The 19149-nt window shown below is 39.8% G+C and overlaps 1 protein-coding gene across 1 annotated transcript; it reads left to right on the forward strand.

Moving 5' to 3' along the window:
• The first annotated feature begins 10299 nt into the window (after nucleotides 1-10299).
• On the forward strand, nucleotides 10300-15726 carry LOC144648346 (uncharacterized). The gene has a single exon (XM_078507936.1). It carries the CDS (start codon nucleotides 10300-10302, stop codon nucleotides 15724-15726), a length of 5427 nt encoding a protein of 1808 aa, XP_078364062.1.
• Nucleotides 15727-19149: the final 3423 nt, after the last annotated feature.

The following is a 19149-nucleotide window of genomic DNA, read 5'->3' on the forward strand; positions in this document are numbered from 1 at the left end:
AACAAAAGGCAGGAATTCCATTCAAAAAACCGAATCCATTACAATGGAGACCTAAATTTACATCATACCTCATTATGTGGGGTTAAAATGAATTTGGGCGTTCAAAAATCCCGTTGTGGGATCCTGTTATTTCTCTTGCTTTTCAGCATTCAAAGGCTCCGGTCTGGAAATTTCTTATTATTATTTAAGGGCCCCAGTCAGGGAATTTGTTATGACTTGTTTTTGGCCGAGTTTATTCAGGGGCCTGCAGCAAGGAGTTTGTTACGCCTGAGTTGATTTTTCCACCATTAATTCTTGATTTTCATTTTGCTTTTCCGACTGCATTGTGCTTTATGATTTAATTAAACATATGAAAATCTTTGGTGTTTCGACCTTATTTTTCTGTCACAATTCATTGCGTTTGTTAGTATTACACACTGTACCTCATTATTGATCTCAATGGTTTACGATGTAAATATTTTGTGTTTTTAAATGTAATTAGACTGTTTTTTTGTTTTGTTTCACAAACATTTCTTTTAGTATGTAACACTATTTTGTAATTAGGGAAGCATTCATATTAATTTTTTAACAGTTTTATATTTGATGCTGTAAACTTATGTAATCACCGAAGGATTTTGCATCAAAATGTATTTAAGAACCATTGCATTTAATCCATGCGCTGTAAACTGATGAAAGTCGTACAACTGACACGTTTTTAGTACAATTTTTATGTCATATTAGCCAGAAGATGTCCATCCTTGGATTTACTCTTTAATTTCTATTATTACCAATGCCAAGGTTTGGACTGCGAATCTCTTTGGGATCCTGCTGGCATTGGTCATGAATTAGTTCATTTTATAAACGTTGAAAGAACAGGAAGAGTAACAGATGTACAAGAAGAAGGGCAAAGATTTAGAAAAAGTTATTGAACATCAAAACTAAATCCCAAGTACCGTAGTTATTCGGTTATAAGGCGCACTCGGTTATAAGACGCACCCCAAACTAGGCAACATTGTTATGCTAAGTTTACAAACTGAAAATTCTCCAAAAACACTCGGTCATAAGACGCACCATGAGTTGGAGAGTTGAAAAGATGTAGTGATCAATTTAAAGTGTCTATCCAGCCTACAGGTTTTTTGTGGTTTTCGTATCTCTATAATGCATAAACAAGTTTTCTAAAAGAAATTTTTGGATTCCGCCACTTTTTCGCTGCAAAATCGAGCTTTAAAGTTCCCGTTTCGGCCACGCCCAAAGAAGTTGACCGGGAGTCAAGACCAGAAAGAGTCTGGGTTCCAGACCGGCTGTGACGTCAGGTCAGGAACCGCGAAATCTTGCCGCCATTTGAAGTCAGCATTTCTTCTGTAATAGCGAGGAGATACTGACGGTAGAAATATACCAGATAGATGCGTTGTTGCGGTATGCTTGAATACTCCAAACGAAGAAAAGGGTACTGCGCTGCATTTTGGCGTGATATGAGAACAGAAGCAAGGGCTAGAATGCTAGAAGGAAAAAAGAAGATGGACTTCGTCAAGTTAAAACGTGCAAAGTGGAATCTGAGTGCTTCGTCTGCCGTCTGTGCTTGCTACTTCGCTCCCAGGGATATTACAAGAAGACATTCCTTTGAAAATCTTCAATGCCAACGGTCGCTGATCTAAGATGATATTGGCATTGTTCCTGTGCCAAGATTTCACCGGAATACTTAACTTTGTCCAGTCGAAGTCGTCATCGGGTATTCATTACTCATTATTCATTTGATTGAGTGTCTGTTCTCGAACGACAAGACATGCGTCTCGCTAGACGCCTAAAAAACTACAAGTAAACGTCGCCAACTTCCCAAGAGATTTTTATTGCCTATTGTCAACCATCGTGTAGAAATAATAAGCGAGCAAGCGTCGCCAAGCAAAGATAACATGTAGCTGAAGCGACGTTCGATTTGTCGACCAGTCAAGGTAAAGCGAATTATTTCTCCCTCGAATATCGCTTGATTTTCTATTTCTGTTTCTTGTAGTTCTTGTTCATAAAGTCTTATTAAAATGTGATCTTTATAATCGAAGTCACTGCGCTCGTACGTAGCTGTTCAGGGTTTCAACTCCCATACATGTAAAGTTATAATTTTATCGATCGGTCTCTGCAAGCGCTATTGTTTGTTTAAAGTGCGTACAATGATAAGTTTATCAAAGCTTTCACAGCCTAAAGTAAGCATTGTCACAATGAAAAGAAAAGTTTTTCTAAGTTATAAAAGTTAAAATCGATAGGTTAATCTTTTTTGAGACAATCAGTCGCACTTATCGTAAGCGCGTGTTGTCGGCATTTCTAAACGCGTGAAAAGTCGCTTGTATTTTTATTAGGCTGTAACAAGAAGGACTAAAGTAGCTCGTATTTTAATAAGCTGTTATAGAAGGGACTAATAAAAGTAATAAACAGGTTTATTAATATCAATCTTTTGCATATCAACTAAGGGCACATTTATTTGCAACATACGCAAATCTACCGGCGCGACAAGTTTCGATTCAAAACAAACAAGCATACCACTTTCAAGTCAATGCGTTGTGTGCGTGTCAAGGGCAATTTTCGGGAATAATAGTGCTTACAGTCTATTCGTTATATTGTTTTCATTTTCGTTTCACATCTGTAATGAAAATTAAAAGGTGTACAGCCTGAGAATGCAGATCGATTTCCGTCCGTCGTTGTAGGTTTCGCGACGCGTCAAGTTTCCATTCAAAGCTTTCTGGAGTGAATTTGCGTACAAAATGCAAATTTAACGCGCGGAGTGAGTGTTAGGAAAAAGTATCTATATACCGGTATGTGTCTAATTCCACTCTGTTAAGCTGGTTTTGTAATTTTCGTTCCCTCTCTTCAATAAGTTGCTTCTCTCGATTATATTCTTCTATCCATGCATCGTCCGTTAGAGGTTCTTGAGAGTAAGCGCCTTCTTCTTTGTTACTCTTATCTTCTACTGCAGTGCAAGCGAACGATTCGAGTTCTCCGGACTCGATCTCTTCGTTCGAATCAGATGAACAGCTAGTCACGTCTTCTTCAGATAAGAAATCGCTGTCTTGTGAGTATCAGTCCATCCAAACTCGAAGAATTCTTGGGAAAAAACAAACTTTATGTAATGGTTGTCAAGCAAATAAACAACTGCAAACGCTTCGAGCGGTTCCTGATATGACGTCACTCATCACCAATCCTCGATCACGCGGTCAACTTCTTTGGGCGTGGCCGAAGCGGGAACTTTAAAGCTCGATTTTACAGCGAAAAAGTGGAGGAATCCAAAAATTTCTTTTAGAATACTTGTTTATGCATTAAAGAGATACGAAAACCACAAAAAAACCTGTAGGCTGGATAGACACTTTAAGGACAGCTTTTTCTTACAAAATTTGAATGTTTGAATGTTGTTCATACTCCTTGGCACAATCTCCGCGTAAAAAGCTAACATTTCCTGCTAAAAAATACGTAAATCCACTTGAGCTGAACATTCCATCGTTCATGCTTCGAACTTAGCTGCTGAGTAACCTGGCAGATGTGTAGTTACCAGTGACACTGAGTTTGTAGCTCGGTTACCAAGTCCTCAAGCATGCTTCGTATCGCCACGAACTTTGTTTATCGAGTGTTTTTCAAAGATTCTCAAGCTTTTTTGGTGTTTTCCTTGTCTTCTAAAGTCAATTTCCACTTTCCACGCTTAGAAAGGTTTGTTTCAAATGAGTATGCTTGGTTTTCTTTGTCTAATTTCAACAAAATGCTGGCATATACAGGCATATATATATAAAACTTTGCGTTTAAACTAAATGTTTCTTATATCTTTAATACTGTTAAAGTCAATAAACTATGGCGTACGATCCCCGCCAAAATTCATTGTTTGGATTTTAACTTCATCATTTAAATTTTCAACTTCAACAATTGAATTTTATATATCGATTCAAAATTTTACACCCTTCTTTCAGATTTCACATGGTTTACGGTCGTTTCGAGACAAAGTCTTTTCGAGACAAGTCGTTTCGAGACAAGTCGAGGTCGATTCGAGACACAAGTAAAGTCGTTTCGAGACAAACTCAGACACATGTAAAGTCCATTCGAGACAAACTGAAATTGCTTCGATTTAGAAGTAAACCCCCAAAAAGATCAGTATATTTTAGTGTTTCAGTTTGCGCATAAGCGACTCGATCGATCGATGTAAATAATACCCAGTGCTCCCGCGACACAATCGAATTGTAATACCCAGGTTTCCCGCGACTCAACCGATCGGTCGACCGATCTTGTTTTATTTCGTTGCAACACGATCTCCTGGTCAAATTCACGATAATCCTTAATTGTGACATGCGTCCAAATGGACTATAATCCTTAATTTTCAAATGACCGTGATGTCCTGGACTTTAAATCTGAGCAGCCGCGCATGAATTTACATACCGCGAGCGATCCAACACGCTGAACACGATCGAGCTATCCGTTTCATTTTTTTCCTGTTCCATCAATTTTCTTTTTTGATATCATGGCATCAAATTCAGAAGGTAAGAAGTTAACAATGTAGAATGCAAATTAATTGTTTTGAATATTCATATGAAGTGCGATATTATTAGCTTTTCAGATGCAAATTACGGGTTATAAATATTTAAAACAATGCAGCCATGCATAAATTGCAATACTGTATGCAGTCATAGCGGGTTCTAAATGGCGTGCACTGATTACTCTAAAGTTCAATCATAATGCATTTTTAGAATGCATTCCGAAATCTGTGTGTAGACATCGCTTCCTGCTGGTCTTAGAATGCATTCTGAAATCTGCTAGTCTGCATGGGTTATTTGTGCTTTTTATATTTTAATCTTGTAATGTATTTACGTATTTTAGCTTATGCTATTAAAAACGGAAATTTTGAGCAGTTTTTTTTACACAGTTTTAGTTTAACAGTTCACGTGGTAGACCAGTATATAAGCCTCATTTGTGATGTGTTTTATTATAAATGTAGAAAATGAGGCTCTTTAGTGTTAAGTCCTGCATTTAAGCTGCAAATCCTTTTTTTTTACCTGTATCTTTTTACAGACCTCTTCTCAGTGTATAAACCGATAATGTTTAACCTTGTAGCGTTTCTGCATGGCATATTAGTACAGCATAGTAGGTCATAAAAACTGAAGTTGAATTAAGATATTTCACCATGTGCTATTTTTATTGCCCATGCATGCAGTGATCCTTGTATTTTCGGTTGATAGAGCTTGTTTGTCCATTTACAGATAGACCTACACAAGTCCTATAGTTAGCCAATATATGACTGATATATCGGTCGACAATTAGTCTATATAGATACATTGACTTTAACTATAAATAAAATTATTGCTATACGAGCCATCATGCGAGCAGCAGACTAATTCCGCAAGCTGCATTCATTTTCCATTTTAATTGTATCGACTGCATTGACCATTAACACAATTCTATGAAGGCAGCACTGACAAGATTTTTGTTGGTGCATAATTCACTGACTGTTAACGGTCATATATTGGTGAACAATTGCATTTCCAACTATCGACTATTTTAGGTGTTTGCCAATATTTCAACCATCTATTTACTGAATTTTTATCGAGTTTCAACCATGCCTTGGTTGCTATGTAGGGGGTATGAAACCAGTTAATTTTGTTTTTCAAAATCACGAGGTATGCAGTAGATCTTGTAGGTCCTTTACATATATGCTATACTCACTACTGTAATGTATATGGATTATTGGCCAAGCTTGTTCTGTCAAGATGGCGGGATATTGGCCAATTTCTTTCCGGCCTGCCTCGGTCCATAAACACCCAAAAAAGAATGAGGCCAATATTCTGCCATCTTGACCAAACAAGCTTGGTCAATAAAGGATTTATCATATGGCTTTTCTGTTGATTCTGGGAACGTGGGTAACAGGTAATCCAGAGCGGGCAAGATCGCTTCATCTTGACCATGCATGCGGGTATAGTCAATCAGAGTGCATGATTTGCTTTATTTCTCCCGCATGCAGTGCCAACCATAATAATAAAAACCTTTCTTGACAGTGTTGCTGATGCTATGTATAAGATTGCTGGGATGCTTGCTCTTGAAACCTGGCTGCATGTCTGGAACACCTGAATTCTAACTCCATGCTCACAATTAAATTAAAGTTTGTCATGCAATTCAAATTGTGAGGATATTGCCATGCTCATCTGAACACTGTGCTCATGCTCTAGCATTCTAATGCAATGTATTTATTCAATATCCAAAATGCCAAATTAAAGTGTACAAACAAACTGCTAAACTCAACAACGCAACAGGCTATAAACCGATAGACTATAGCTTAGTTTTACATTTGCAGTTTTTACATTTTGAGGCAAATAAAACTGCAATCAGAGAACTCACAAAGAACAGTACTTAAAAAAGGCAAAACCAGGTCTTGCAGATTATTAATTCTCTCTATAATCCTGGATGGTAAATTATGTGAGAGATGCAATAACCTTTGTGAAACTCAGTGCCTTTCTTTTGCATTTTTAATTACAAAGTCTTCACGAAACAATGCATAAGGTACTCAAAATGCAATCTCAGTGAGAAGATGCATTGGAGGGAACTATAGCTTAAGTAAACAATACTTGACAAAAATAATGTAAAAAATAATGTATATTTTCCTAAATTGTTCTCTTGTTACATTCGTCTCAGTATATTAGGGGCAGTTTTTCTAGCTATTATATAATTGAAATGTATGTTTAAATTATGCCTTAAATGTATGTTAACTTTTCAGAGCACAATGTTCAAGGAAGGCAAAGTTCCAAGAAACTAAACCAGAAGGTTTGATGTAGTTTGCATTGCTTTATTGTTCCAGAAAATATCCATACTCCCCCTGAGGAGTTTTGGTTTCTACCCCCACCTCCTGTGGAAATTCCAATATCCCTCTTCAGGTGGGTATGGAAATTTTCCGGAACCACACATTATGTTTTAATGCAAATTAACATGACATGGGTTATTTAACCAACTTATTCATTCAATGAAAATAGTTAAATTGATTGAAGTAAATATAAAATAATCTCCTCCTTCAGAAATCCCCAGACAGGCAGTATTCCTCTACCAGTTATTGGGCAGTTATTAAAGGGTGTTGTGTACAACAACAAGAATGCAATACTTCTTGGAAAAGGCACTTATTCATAAGAAATATATTTTTTATAATTAAATAAAACTAATAATTATTCACTAATTATTATTAACAAATGCCTTTTCAATAACTATTGTTAATAACATTTTCAACAGGCTTTGTCTTTCATTTTTTATATGCATTTCCATTGCAACCAGGTCTCATGTAAATGTAAAATACAATTAATAGGCATGCACTTTATGGATATGGCTTACACGGTGTGTATTTTATTTTGGTAATTGATCAGCTATCACCATTAAGACAAATATATGCATGTTAAAAGCCTAATTAGTTTGATTTACAGTGAATAATTTATAACTTCCTTTTATTTTCTCTGATTATTTTATTTCAGAAATGTGATTCATGTGAGGCATATAATCCCAATGCCACCAAGCAGTGCAAAGGATGTGGTGCTCAAATCAAAATAAGAGCTTTTGATTGGGCAAAATTAAAAACCAAAAAGAAGACAAATCCAACAAACCAACGAAAGATGCTGCAGTACCGGGTGATTTTTTAATTACTTAATTAACTTACCAAAGAACACTTTATACCTGCCGGGTCTTTGATGTGAATGTAAACAAAACAATAATTATTATCATTGTGTGGCTCCAGAAAATATCCATACCCACCCCACAGAGGGTCACGTATGAAGCTAAACTGGAATTTTCAGAGGGGGGTGGGGGTACAAACCAAAAGACCTTCTGTTGGGGGAGTATGGATATTTTCTGAAACAACACATTTTGCTAAAAGGTATTAAAACATTGAAAAGTACATTTCAGTTTTAGTTTTGTTATTATTATTTTTTATTGATAAATTGTCTATTTATATAATGTTATTCACATAGGTTTAGAGTTTAGAAAGTTTTGTTTTTTGTTGTTGTGATTGAAGCATATATATATTGCAGTATTTTTCAAGCTTCCTGTACCTGTTATAATAATATTATATAAAACTATGAGAAAATTGTTGAATCTGATTTTTTTACCAGCAGGCCTGATTAGAGCATAAATTGGACATTTTATGTCATGCTTGTTGTTGTACAGTACTCATCATTTGTACGTGCCAATCTTTGCCCGTGCATTAATCGTCATAAAGACAAATTCCAGCAATTGTTATGTTTTGAATCACCAAAACCTAATAATTCTCAAATTTTGTTATAGTACTAATTAATTGTTAACAGGACTTTGTCTCATCCAATTCTGCCTGTAATTTGTGGTTAAACAGATTGGACTCTTGTTACGTGTTTGTCCGATTTTGTTAATCACTCGTATTGGACTCCACTCAGTTCTATTACCATTTCTAATCACAAATTATTGTGAATCATAATTATAGTTATCATTAATTATTTGTGTCATTATTGACTGCTTATTTTGTCTCTAATTATATGCAGGCAAATGTTCTTAATTTCCAACATGGCTGGCATGTGGTTGTCCTTTGCATGGCAAATCATAAAAGAGGCCGCTCCCTATATACGTATGGCACACCAGGGGTGGGCCTTAAATTTGTCGGCGATAAAAAGGAGAAGGCCTCTAAGGCAGGGCGTCTTTGTGCCAGCATGTTTAAAAAGTTCGTCAAAAGTAAGACTTAACTGAATAATCATAATACAAGTTGTATATTATGTATATTGCTATCTCTTTGGGGCGATCAATATCATGTGCACATCATTGCAAATGTATTTACTTTGCTTATAAGTTTGTGTGAATTGAAAATGCTCCATGCAATAAACTACCCTTAAGAAATTTTGAAAATGGAGTTTGAATAATCCATGCATGACTACAAATGACTTCAGGTCATGTTAGCATTAATGCAAAGAAAACCCTATTACTAAGCTTTCAATTTACTGTTCCCTTGGAAGCATTGTGAAAGAGTATGCATTAGAATCCTCTGGTCCCTGTTGTTTCAAGTCCTAACAGAGATCCTTTGCCCCCCCCCCCCCCAAAAAAAAAAAATAATAATAATAATAATAACAATAATAATAATTAGGATCAGTTTTCTTTGTTTCCTAGATCTTAGCTTGATCATATCAGGGCCTTGAAGAATAGAATTCTGTATCATCTCGAATAGTATCCCAGGCCATTGAATTTTTACAGGATCCTATATAAATTATAGGAGATTCCAGTACTAAAGAGTATCTTCATTAAAGGATCCTTTCCAGATCCCATTTAGAGGATCTTACAGGTTCCTATAGGAACCTATTTATGGTTTTTAATAGGTAATCAACTCCAATGTGTCTTTCATCAAACATTTTGAACATCACTCTGATTGGTTAAGAAAACTCACTGGGTTTAGTGCCATTAATTGTATGTATTTGCTACTAGATCTGTTTTTGGTTTTATGACACTCTTTTGAAAGCTGTATTAATGAATTAATTTTTATTCATACTCCAAATAAGTATGTAAAATAAACCTGTTGCTTGCCTGGTACAATACAAATTATTTGCCTATATTATTAGATTCTTTAAATGGAAATATTTTAAAGATTACTTTATAATAATTTATTTTAACTGTTTCTTCAGAACATGATGTTGGGAGTGATTCGGTTTCTCAAGGTGATCAAGACATGAATTCAGCCAGTGGTGGTAATAGTGTACAGCCAATGGAAATTGATGACAACTGTTCAGGAGGAAAGCGTGACTTAAGCGTGACCGTGACGTTGTGTTATTTGAGTGACATATGTCAAAAGATTGGATGTGCATGCGGTGAGGTGTAAGGTTTCTTGTCGAGTAGTTTTTCCGGCCATGTTGAGCCATGATGTTAAAAAACAAGACAAGTTTAGTGTCTTTAGTGGATTAAAGTTGTGTTATTTCAAGATGCCTGTCTATCTTCGCAACATTTTTTGGCGACCACGAAGGGAGACATGAGCTAGTGGAAATTCGAGGAATTGTCTTGCTCAAGGGGAGCTCAAGGTTGATTTATTCGCATCGCATCGCATCGCATCGTCTCGATTTGCCATTTTGGATTTCGCGTTCGCTTGTGGAACTTCGTACAGGATTTGGACTGTTTTCGGTGGTAAAAGTTCAGGAAAGTTGAGGTCAACGTTTGTTATTCTTATCGCTTCGCATGTATTTTCGTTTCACGGTTTTGTGGTTGTTTATTATCTTGACGTACAATTATTCGTCGGAGTCGTTCGTAAGGAAATCAAATCAACAAGAAGGTCTTCGAGGTTGTAGAGCGTGTGTTAAGGGTTTTGTTTTACGTCGCACGATAATGCCGCCCCCAGGAGAGTCAGTAGAAGTTGACGATAATGAAGAGCGAATTATAGAACTTAAACGGGAAAAGAGGAACAGAAAGACTACACTTACGAAAACGCGACACAATGTGGAAAGGCTTTGCGCGAGTGGCGAAGATCCCGAGTTGATTCAAAACGAAATTGACACTTTATGGAAGGTACTAGAAGCATGCCTTGCTGTCATGGACGAGCTACAGAAGGCTTATTTACACTTGGGCGACAACGACAACAAAAAGTCGGTCGCGGAAGAAATAGAAGCTGTGGAGAACGAAATAAACAATGCCATCGAAAAGGCCGAACGTGTGGCGAAGGAAATCCTGGAGAAGAAACACGTGGACGCAAGTAAAGAGGCATTGCCGCAAACTCCTTTGATGAATTTACCTCCTCCGTCAGGACATTCGCCTGCTTACAGCCACTTGTCAGGTTCTCAAAACTCAGGTAACTGTAGTCAGCGACTTAAGCCTTTAAAAGTTCCAGTGTTTAATGGTGAGAAAAGTAAATTCGAAGATTTCTGGGAGATGTTTTTGAGTCTTGTCGACCAGGGAGGGGAGCCGTCAACTATTAAAATGGCAAGATTGAGACAGAGTCTTACAGGAACTGCCCTTGAGGCCATTAGGGGTCTAGGGGTTTCAGAACCCGAGTATAATGAAGCTAAAGATATTCTTCAGTCGAAGTTTGGTGGAGAGCGAAGAAAGCTACAGGCATACATGGACCAGATCGAAAAGATGCCCCCATTGAAGAGTGCTGATGTCCAATCTTTTGAGCGGTTTGCTGATCTTGTTCGAATAGCAGTTGTTAAGTTGCAGGCAGAAGGGCGTGGTGGAGAGCTTGGTGATGGTACACTGCACAGTTTGTTAGTTAAGAAGTTGGCCGACAGTCAGGTTGAAAGTTACAGTCGCTGGTTGAGAGAACATAAGAAAGACAAGTCGGTGTTAACCTTGAGGGATTGGTTGAAGGAGGAAGTGAGGGTCCGAGTCGAGGCAGTGGAAATGGCACATGGCATTGAGGCTGAGCCTGTTGGAGGTGCTGCGGATGGTGGTAAGCATGGTGATAGAGGTCGTGGAAGCAGGAGTTTTTTCGGTGAAAATGGTAACTTTGGTAAAGAAACACCCTTTCTGAGAAGCAAGCCACCATGTGCATACTGTAAAGGATACCATGGAGTGTGGAGCTGCAGACGCTTTCAGAATCTGGAAGTGAAAGAGCGTTGGAATATCGCAAAGGAAAAACGGCTTTGTTTTCGTTGCCTGGCAAGTGATCATGAAGGAAGAGCTTGTACCAAGACTCGACCATGTAACATTAACGGTTGCACGCGGAATCACCACTACTTGTTGCATGGCTTCGCACAGGATAATACAAAGGATGGGAGAGTGGTGACTTCACGGGAGGGGGCACCTACTCATACACACACATCGACCGCCAAGCAGGAGACAGCAATCGAGGCCCTTTCCCTTCGTACAGTGCCAGTGTGGTTGAAGGCAAATGATCGCAAAGTAAAGGTGAATGCTATTTTGGATGATGGTTCTAACGAGACTTTTCTTAACGAAGAAGTCGCAGGAGTTCTTGGTCTCAAGGAGAGATACCAGACAGTTACAGTTAATGTTTTGAACAATGAAGTGGAAACATTTCAATCAATGCCATTAGATGTGACAATTGAGAGCCTTGATGGGGAGTTAAGTAAGGATATTAAAGTAAAGACTTGCCCTAAAAGGGGAACTGGAAACTACAAGGTAGAGAACTGGAAACAAAGTAAGGGCAGATGGGCTCATCTTAAGGAATGTGACTTTGCTGAGCCTGCTCAAGATGGACTTGTGGATTTGTTAATAGGCGTGGACAATGCAGAGCTGCATTATTCTAGAGCCGATATACGTGGTGAGGAAGGAGGCCCAGTTGCTCGCCTTGGACCTTTGGGTTGGACATGCATTGGATCACCAGAAGGAAAGCAGTGGACAGGAGCAAGGGCACATGTCAGTCGCACTTTGTTTGCCCGGGAGCCCAATGCCAGCGTTGATGGTGTTTGTTGTGACATTGATCGTACTTTAAAGGGATTTTGGGAGATAGAAAACTGTAGCATCGAGGGGCATGACACTGTGATTCTTACTGAAGAGGAGAATGAAGTGTTGGAGAAACTTAAGGGATCAATTTGTTACACTGGGAAAGGATACAAAGTGGGTGTACCGTGGAAGGAGGATAAACCTCGGTTACCTGATAATTGTCAGACAGCATTATCTCGGTTGTGCAACACAGAAAATAAATTGAAGAAGGACTGTGCTCTTGGGACAGAGTACTCTCAAGTTATTAAGGGTTATGTTGAGAAGGGGTACTTGAGAAGAGTTAAACCAGATGAACCATCGCCACCGGAAGTTTGGTACTTGCCTCACTTTCCAGTCGTCCGCATGGACAAAACTACCACTAAAGTACGCATTGTGTTTGACTGTTCTGCGAAAACAGATGGGGTTTCGTTGAATGATGTCATTTGTGCAGGTCCTAAGTTGCAGAAGGATTTGTTTGATGTGCTTATTCGGTTCAGGAGGAACCGTGTAGCTTTAGCCTGTGACATTAAGGAAATGTATTTGCAAGTGGAGATCGAAGAGGGAGATCGTCCTTATTTTCGAATATTATGGAGAGACCTCGATTCCAGTCGTGAACCTGATGTCTATGAGTTCAGTAGAGTAGTATTTGGTAAGAACTCTGCACCAATGGAGGCGCAGTTTGTCGCTCAAGAGAATGCTAGAAGGCACCAGGATGTGTATCCAATGGCCGCTGAAACTGTACTCAAATCAACTTACATGGATGACTCGATTGATAGTGTGGAAACTGTACAGGAGGGTATTCAGTTGTACAAAGAGCTGGACAGTCTGTGGGGAACAGCAGGCATGCAGGCAAGGAAGTGGATATCCAATTCTCCAGAGGTTGTTGCAGCCACGCCTGAAGCTGACAGAGCGACTGAGTTGCAGATCACTGAGGGGCAAGAACCTGTTGTTAAGACACTTGGTATTGCCTGGAATAGTACAGAGGACACATTTACTATTTCGACTGCAGAGGTACCTACGGAGATTCAGCCGACAAAGCGAGATGTACTGAGGAAGGTGGCTACGATATTTGACCCACTTGGGTTTGTCAGCCCTTTTGTCGTCAAAGCTAAGATTCTGCTTCAGGAACTGTGGTCGCGGGGATATGACTGGGATGATGTCATACATGACGAAATCGCGAGTAGAATTGGGAGCTGGTATGAGCAGCTTAAGAGCCTGGGTAATGTGAAGGTGCCTAGGTGTCTTCGTGAAGCAAAGGAAGTAGTTGCTAAGAGAGTTGTTACATTTGTCGATGCTTCATTACAAGCTTATGGGACTGTTGTATACTTACAGTGTGTATACAATGATGCTACCACTACAAGTCGGTTAATTGCTTCAAAGTGCAAGGTAGCACCATTAAAGCCAGTGACTGTGCCTCGCCTGGAACTTATGGGAGCTGTACTTGGTTTGCGCTTGACACAACGTTTAGCGCATGTACTTGGACTTCCCATGCAAACTGTAACATTTTACTCTGACAGTATGGACGTGTTGTGGTGGATTAGGGGTCATGGGCGGAACTTTCGTCCTTTCATTGCCAATCGCATCGGGGAGATACAGATGTTGACCGAGCCATCGCAGTGGCAACATGTAGCCACAGGAGAAAACCCAGCTGATCTATGTACAAGAGGGGCAACACCAGAGGAACTAATGGAGAACTCACTTTGGTGGCATGGACCAGAGTGGTTACTGTCAAAGGATAAGCAAAGTTGGCCTAAGATGGATCTTAGGAGTCGTCCCACTTCGTTGCCAGAAATGAAGACGTCAAATCGCAAGGAAGAGGTAGAAGATGTTGCACGTGTTCTTACCAGTCGTGTACAGAGTCTGACGAATAGAGAAGAGAAAAAAGGGAAGTGTGAGGATTGGAGGCTTGAAACCACCCGTTTTTCAAGCTGGATACGGTTGGTACGGCTACAAGCCAGGGTGTGGCGAGTCGTCTACAATATGCGTAACCCAAAGGACAGGGTGAATGGGCAGGAACTGTTGCCAGAAGAAATTGAAGATGCCGAGGAGGAAATCATTAGTCGAGCACAGTTGGAGGCATTTCCTGAAGAATATGAGGCATTGCTGAGGGGAAAGGAAATTCCTAAGAAGAGTTCACTGGGCAAGTTATGTCCCTGGTTGGATGATCAAGGTGTAATGCGGTGTGGGGGTCGACTTCAATTTGCTGAATGTCTTCCTTACGATGTCCGGTTTCCTGTAATACTAGCAAGGGGTCAGTGGGTGACAAAGCTGATAGTCAAGTATTACCATGAGTTGTCTAACCACAGTGCTGGGACAAATTTTGTGTTATCACAGATTAGTGGAAGATTCTGGATTGTCGCAGCCCGAGAGGAAATAAGAGCGTGGGAGAATGAATGCAACGAGTGCAAGAGACGAAGGAACAAACCAGCCACACAGATAATGGGTCCATTGCCACAAGTAAGGCTGCGCTTCACATTTTGGGCATTTGACCAGACAGCGGTGGATTACGCAGGCCCGTTCACCACTATACAAGGGCGTGGGCGTCATCGGTTAAAGAGGTGGTTGTGTGTATTTACATGCTTTTCAACTCGTGCTGTTCATCTCGAAGTGGCGTGGGGGCTCGACACAGATAGTTTTCTAAATGCATTTACCAGATTCACCAGTAGGAGAGGAGTTCCCAAGGAAATGGTTAGTGATAATGGCACTAACTTTGTTGGAGCAGTAAATGAACTTAAGGAACTTGTGGGTCAATTAGACAAGGACAAGATTCAGCGAACGACTGCACAGACGGGGATAAAGTGGAAGTTTAACCCCCCAGGAGGTCCTCATTTTGGTGGGGCCCATGAGATTATGGTGAAGGCAGCCAAGAAGGCGATTTATGCTGTGCTGAGTAGCAGTGATGTCACAGATGAGGAACTAATCACAGTCGTCACAGGTGCCGAGAGTTTGCTTAACTCTAGGCCACTCACCTATCAGTCAGCAAATGTTAAAGATGATGTGCCGTTGACACCCAATCACTTCTTGTACGGGCAGATGGGTGGACAGTTCGCGCCAGAGAGTGTCGATACTACGAGATTCAACCCACGGAAGAGGTGGCGCAAGGTTCAAGAGCTGATCTCTCGAGTGTGGTCCAGGTGGTTAAAGGAGTACTTACCCATGTTAAACACTCGTCCAAAGTGGACCGAAGTTGTCAAGGACCTTAAGGAAGGAGACGTTGTGCTGGTTCTGGATCCAAAGCTGCCACGGGGGAAGTGGCCATTGAGCCGTATCATTGAAACCTATCCAGGGAGAGATGGACATTCTCGAGTCGCAAAGGTTCAGTGCGGAGAGAAGACTGTGGTGCGACCAATTCATAAATTGGTACCACTCTCGTAGAACATTAGGAAACTTTCAGTTGAAAACATTTATTGTTACATTTTTTCGTGTTATACACACTGCGGTCCCCTCAGTGCGGGGAGGGGGAATGTTCAGGAGGAAAGCGTGACTTAAGCGTGACCGTGACGTTGTGTTATTTGAGTGACATATGTCAAAAGATTGGATGTGCATGCGGTGAGGTGTAAGGTTTCTAGTCGAGTAGTTTTCCGGCCATGTTGAGCCATGATGTTAAAAAACAAGACAAGTTTAGTGTCTTTAGTGGATTAAAGTTGTGTTATTTCAAGATGCCTGTCTATCTTCGCAACAACAACACGATGGAATACGATGCCACCATTGAAAATGACCCATCAATTGATGATTTTCAATTTGCTGACGTCTATGGTAGGGTGGGTTTGGATGGAGAGGAAACCACTGATGGCCAAGCAGTGGTAGAGGGTGGAGTGGCTGATGGTGGCAGGGGCCGAGCAGTGGTAGGTGGCGGAGTGGCTGATGGTGGCAGGGGCCGAGCAGTGGTAGGTGGCGGAGTGGCTGATGGTGGCAGGGGCCGAGCAGTGGTAGAGGGTGGAGTGGCAGGGGCCGTGCAGTGGTAGGGGGTGGAGTGGTTGATGGTGGCAGGGGCCGAGCAGTGGTAGAGGGTGGAGTGGCTGATGGTGGCAGGGGCCGACCTTTGCGATCGACCAGTGAATGAACGGTCTGTCCTGTATGTAGGAACGCTCGATTGCTGTGCACTCGATAAACATGCTAGGGCGATTATGGCAATTCCCCAAAATTTATAAGATTACGATTAAAATACTCCAATCGAAGCAACATTCTACTATAATCACCGTCCTGGCAGGAATCTAGCCGAAAGAGCCTGGGGAGGAGGCCTATCCCTCTCCCCTCCCTCCCCGACAAAGGCTTATTGTCTCGACAAATGATCACTGAAGCGTAAACAAAAATTAAAAAGTCGAGTTGAAAATTTCTACGTGAGTTAAAAATGTACAGCGAGCAAGGTCAAGTACAAACGTTGAGTTAGAAAAAGGAAAGATAAGTGTACAACACATCTCCAATAATTTGAAATCTGAAAGAAGGGTGTAAAATTTTGAATTGATATATAAAATTCAATTGTTGAAGTTGAAAATTTAAATGATGAGGTTAAAATCCAAACAATGAATTTTGGCGGGGATCGTACGCCATAATAAACAACATTAAGTATTTTCATTTCTCTTGTTTTAACTGTAAGTTCCAGTAAAATGGTGGTCATAAGATTTTGTTGGGCGAAAATACTCGGCTATAAGACGCAGCCCAATTTTCGCATGAACTTCCCACAGAAAAGCAGATTTTTCTCGAAAAAACCGTGCGCCTTGTAACCGAATAACTACGGTAGGTTGAATAAAATGTTTTGTACAGTAAAAAAAACAAAGAAATAACATTATTCTGTACATTGCCCAGAATTCTTAAAGACACTTAACCAAAGTTTCTATTATTATAGCTTTGGGTTTTGGGAGGTCCACATCAATTCCTTTAAAAAAGAGAGATCTCCAGTCCAAGTGAAATTCACAGCTTTTATAAGGGTTTTTAATCATTGCAGGTCAGACTGCTCTACCACGTTTTTGCTGTTTGTTTCTAATTAATACCTGTGCTAAGAGGAATGCAAAAATAAGAAAACCTCATGAATGGTGTAAAGAAAGAGTATCAAAATAAATTTCATCAGTTGGTAATTTAATTGTTTCAAAATTATGTTCCACTCAATAATACTCGAAGGGATGAGCTACCTTTCAGGATGATACATGTTGACTGTAATACAGACAAGCTCGTCATTCTTTATAAAAGTCACTCATTCTTATAATAGACATAACGTACATTATATTATAATGTACAAAATGAGTGAGCTTTTAATCCCAGACGAATTCAGCAGGGCTTTAATCCCTAACCATCACGCTGAACTGTGACGATGGCTGCGAATAAACAAAGTCCAAGAGGACATTATTCAGGTTATCTGTGGTGAGAAAATAGACAATGTTTGGTGCCAACTCTTAGCAAGGCAATTTTTGCATTGAATTTCACATTTTCACAAATAAAAAACGGGTGGAAAGTAGAAAGTATTTTTCCACTGCACTCTTGCTTTTAATAGATCTTAATTTAACAGAGTTTGGAGATTCAAGGAAGCAAATTTGCACTTAAGATCAAATGTCTTTCGGCGATGTTTTCTTGCATTAATAAAATTAAATATTACTTGTAACTATGCAGTTTGCCCGACTTAATTCTTAAAATTTGCAAAGCAAAGGTCTCCTGCTTATATACGGTTGCGTATTAAGAGAGTACTTTTAAACACATCCAATACTTAGCAAGACAATATTCGCATTGAATTTCACATTTTCACAAAAAATAACCAGGTACCTAAAAGAGGAATTTAGAAACATGGCATATTGGCCAAATGATGGAGGTCGTTTCAATGTCATGCACTTAGCTGACGGAACTTTCTTTCAAGTTATGGGGGAAGGTCTACAAGTAGATCTGTCACCACCTGATTTCGGTCACCAGCCGTAGCAAAGCCAAGGATTTCCCTACACAGGCACGGGTGCAGGATCTATGCCAATGCTCGCAGCCTGTAATACAGACCAGCTGGTCATTCTTTATCAAAGTCACTCTCATTCGTATAATGGAGGACTCATTACAATCATGTCTTATTCAAATATTCATAACTTGACCTCCAGTAGAATTATGTAGATCAAACATCACAACACTAGTATAGCTTGGCTGATTTAACAATGTTGAATACAGTCTGACTTATGGCATTTCTGAATGTAACACAAATTGCATTAACTGTTATCTACAGTTATACGGCCAAGTCTTTCCAATAAAGGGTTAAGCAACATATGCAGTAGGCCTGGTAAATCATTTACAATGATGACTTGGATTGGCCAAGCTGATAAGGAAAAAAAGGGAAAAGGCAAAAAAATATTTTAATACCCACCGCTTGTGAAAAAAGCCAGGTGGTCAAATTTCCCCACCTCAAGGGATATCATTATCATTTCCAATATCATATTTCGAAAACTGCAAAGAGTAATGCAAGCCATCAAAGGTATATTTGCACTGCTAGATGCATCCATGGCCCCAAGCAGCCATTCTTCCATATAAACAAAGGCTTACATTTCTGATCGATTTAACCGGACTGACAAGATATTTTGAACAAGGTTCAACAAAAGTTTGACGAGTTTACACTGGGCCAAACTAGTGAAACTCATGAACGATATGTATTCAATAGTCGTAATTAAGAAGCACAAGAGTCCATTGATGCCTATGTCACTGCCCTTTGCAATCTAGTTAGGTCATGCAATTTCTGCGATTGAATGCGTGACACTCTGATCAGAGACCGTATTGTTCTCAAAATAATCAACAATACCATAAGAAAGAAGCTTCTGCAAGCGCGAAGTCTCACCC

This window comes from Oculina patagonica, chromosome 4 (genome assembly GCF_052425735.1).
Source record: "Oculina patagonica isolate OP01 chromosome 4, crgOcupat, whole genome shotgun sequence".
Lineage (NCBI taxonomy): Eukaryota > Metazoa > Cnidaria > Anthozoa > Scleractinia > Oculinidae > Oculina > Oculina patagonica.

Bases quoted from the DNA above. Each gene is read 5' to 3' on its own strand.
- LOC144648346 (XM_078507936.1), top strand. From the start codon at position 10,300: ATGCCGCCCCCAGGAGAGTCAGTAGAAGTTGACGATAATGAAGAGCGA.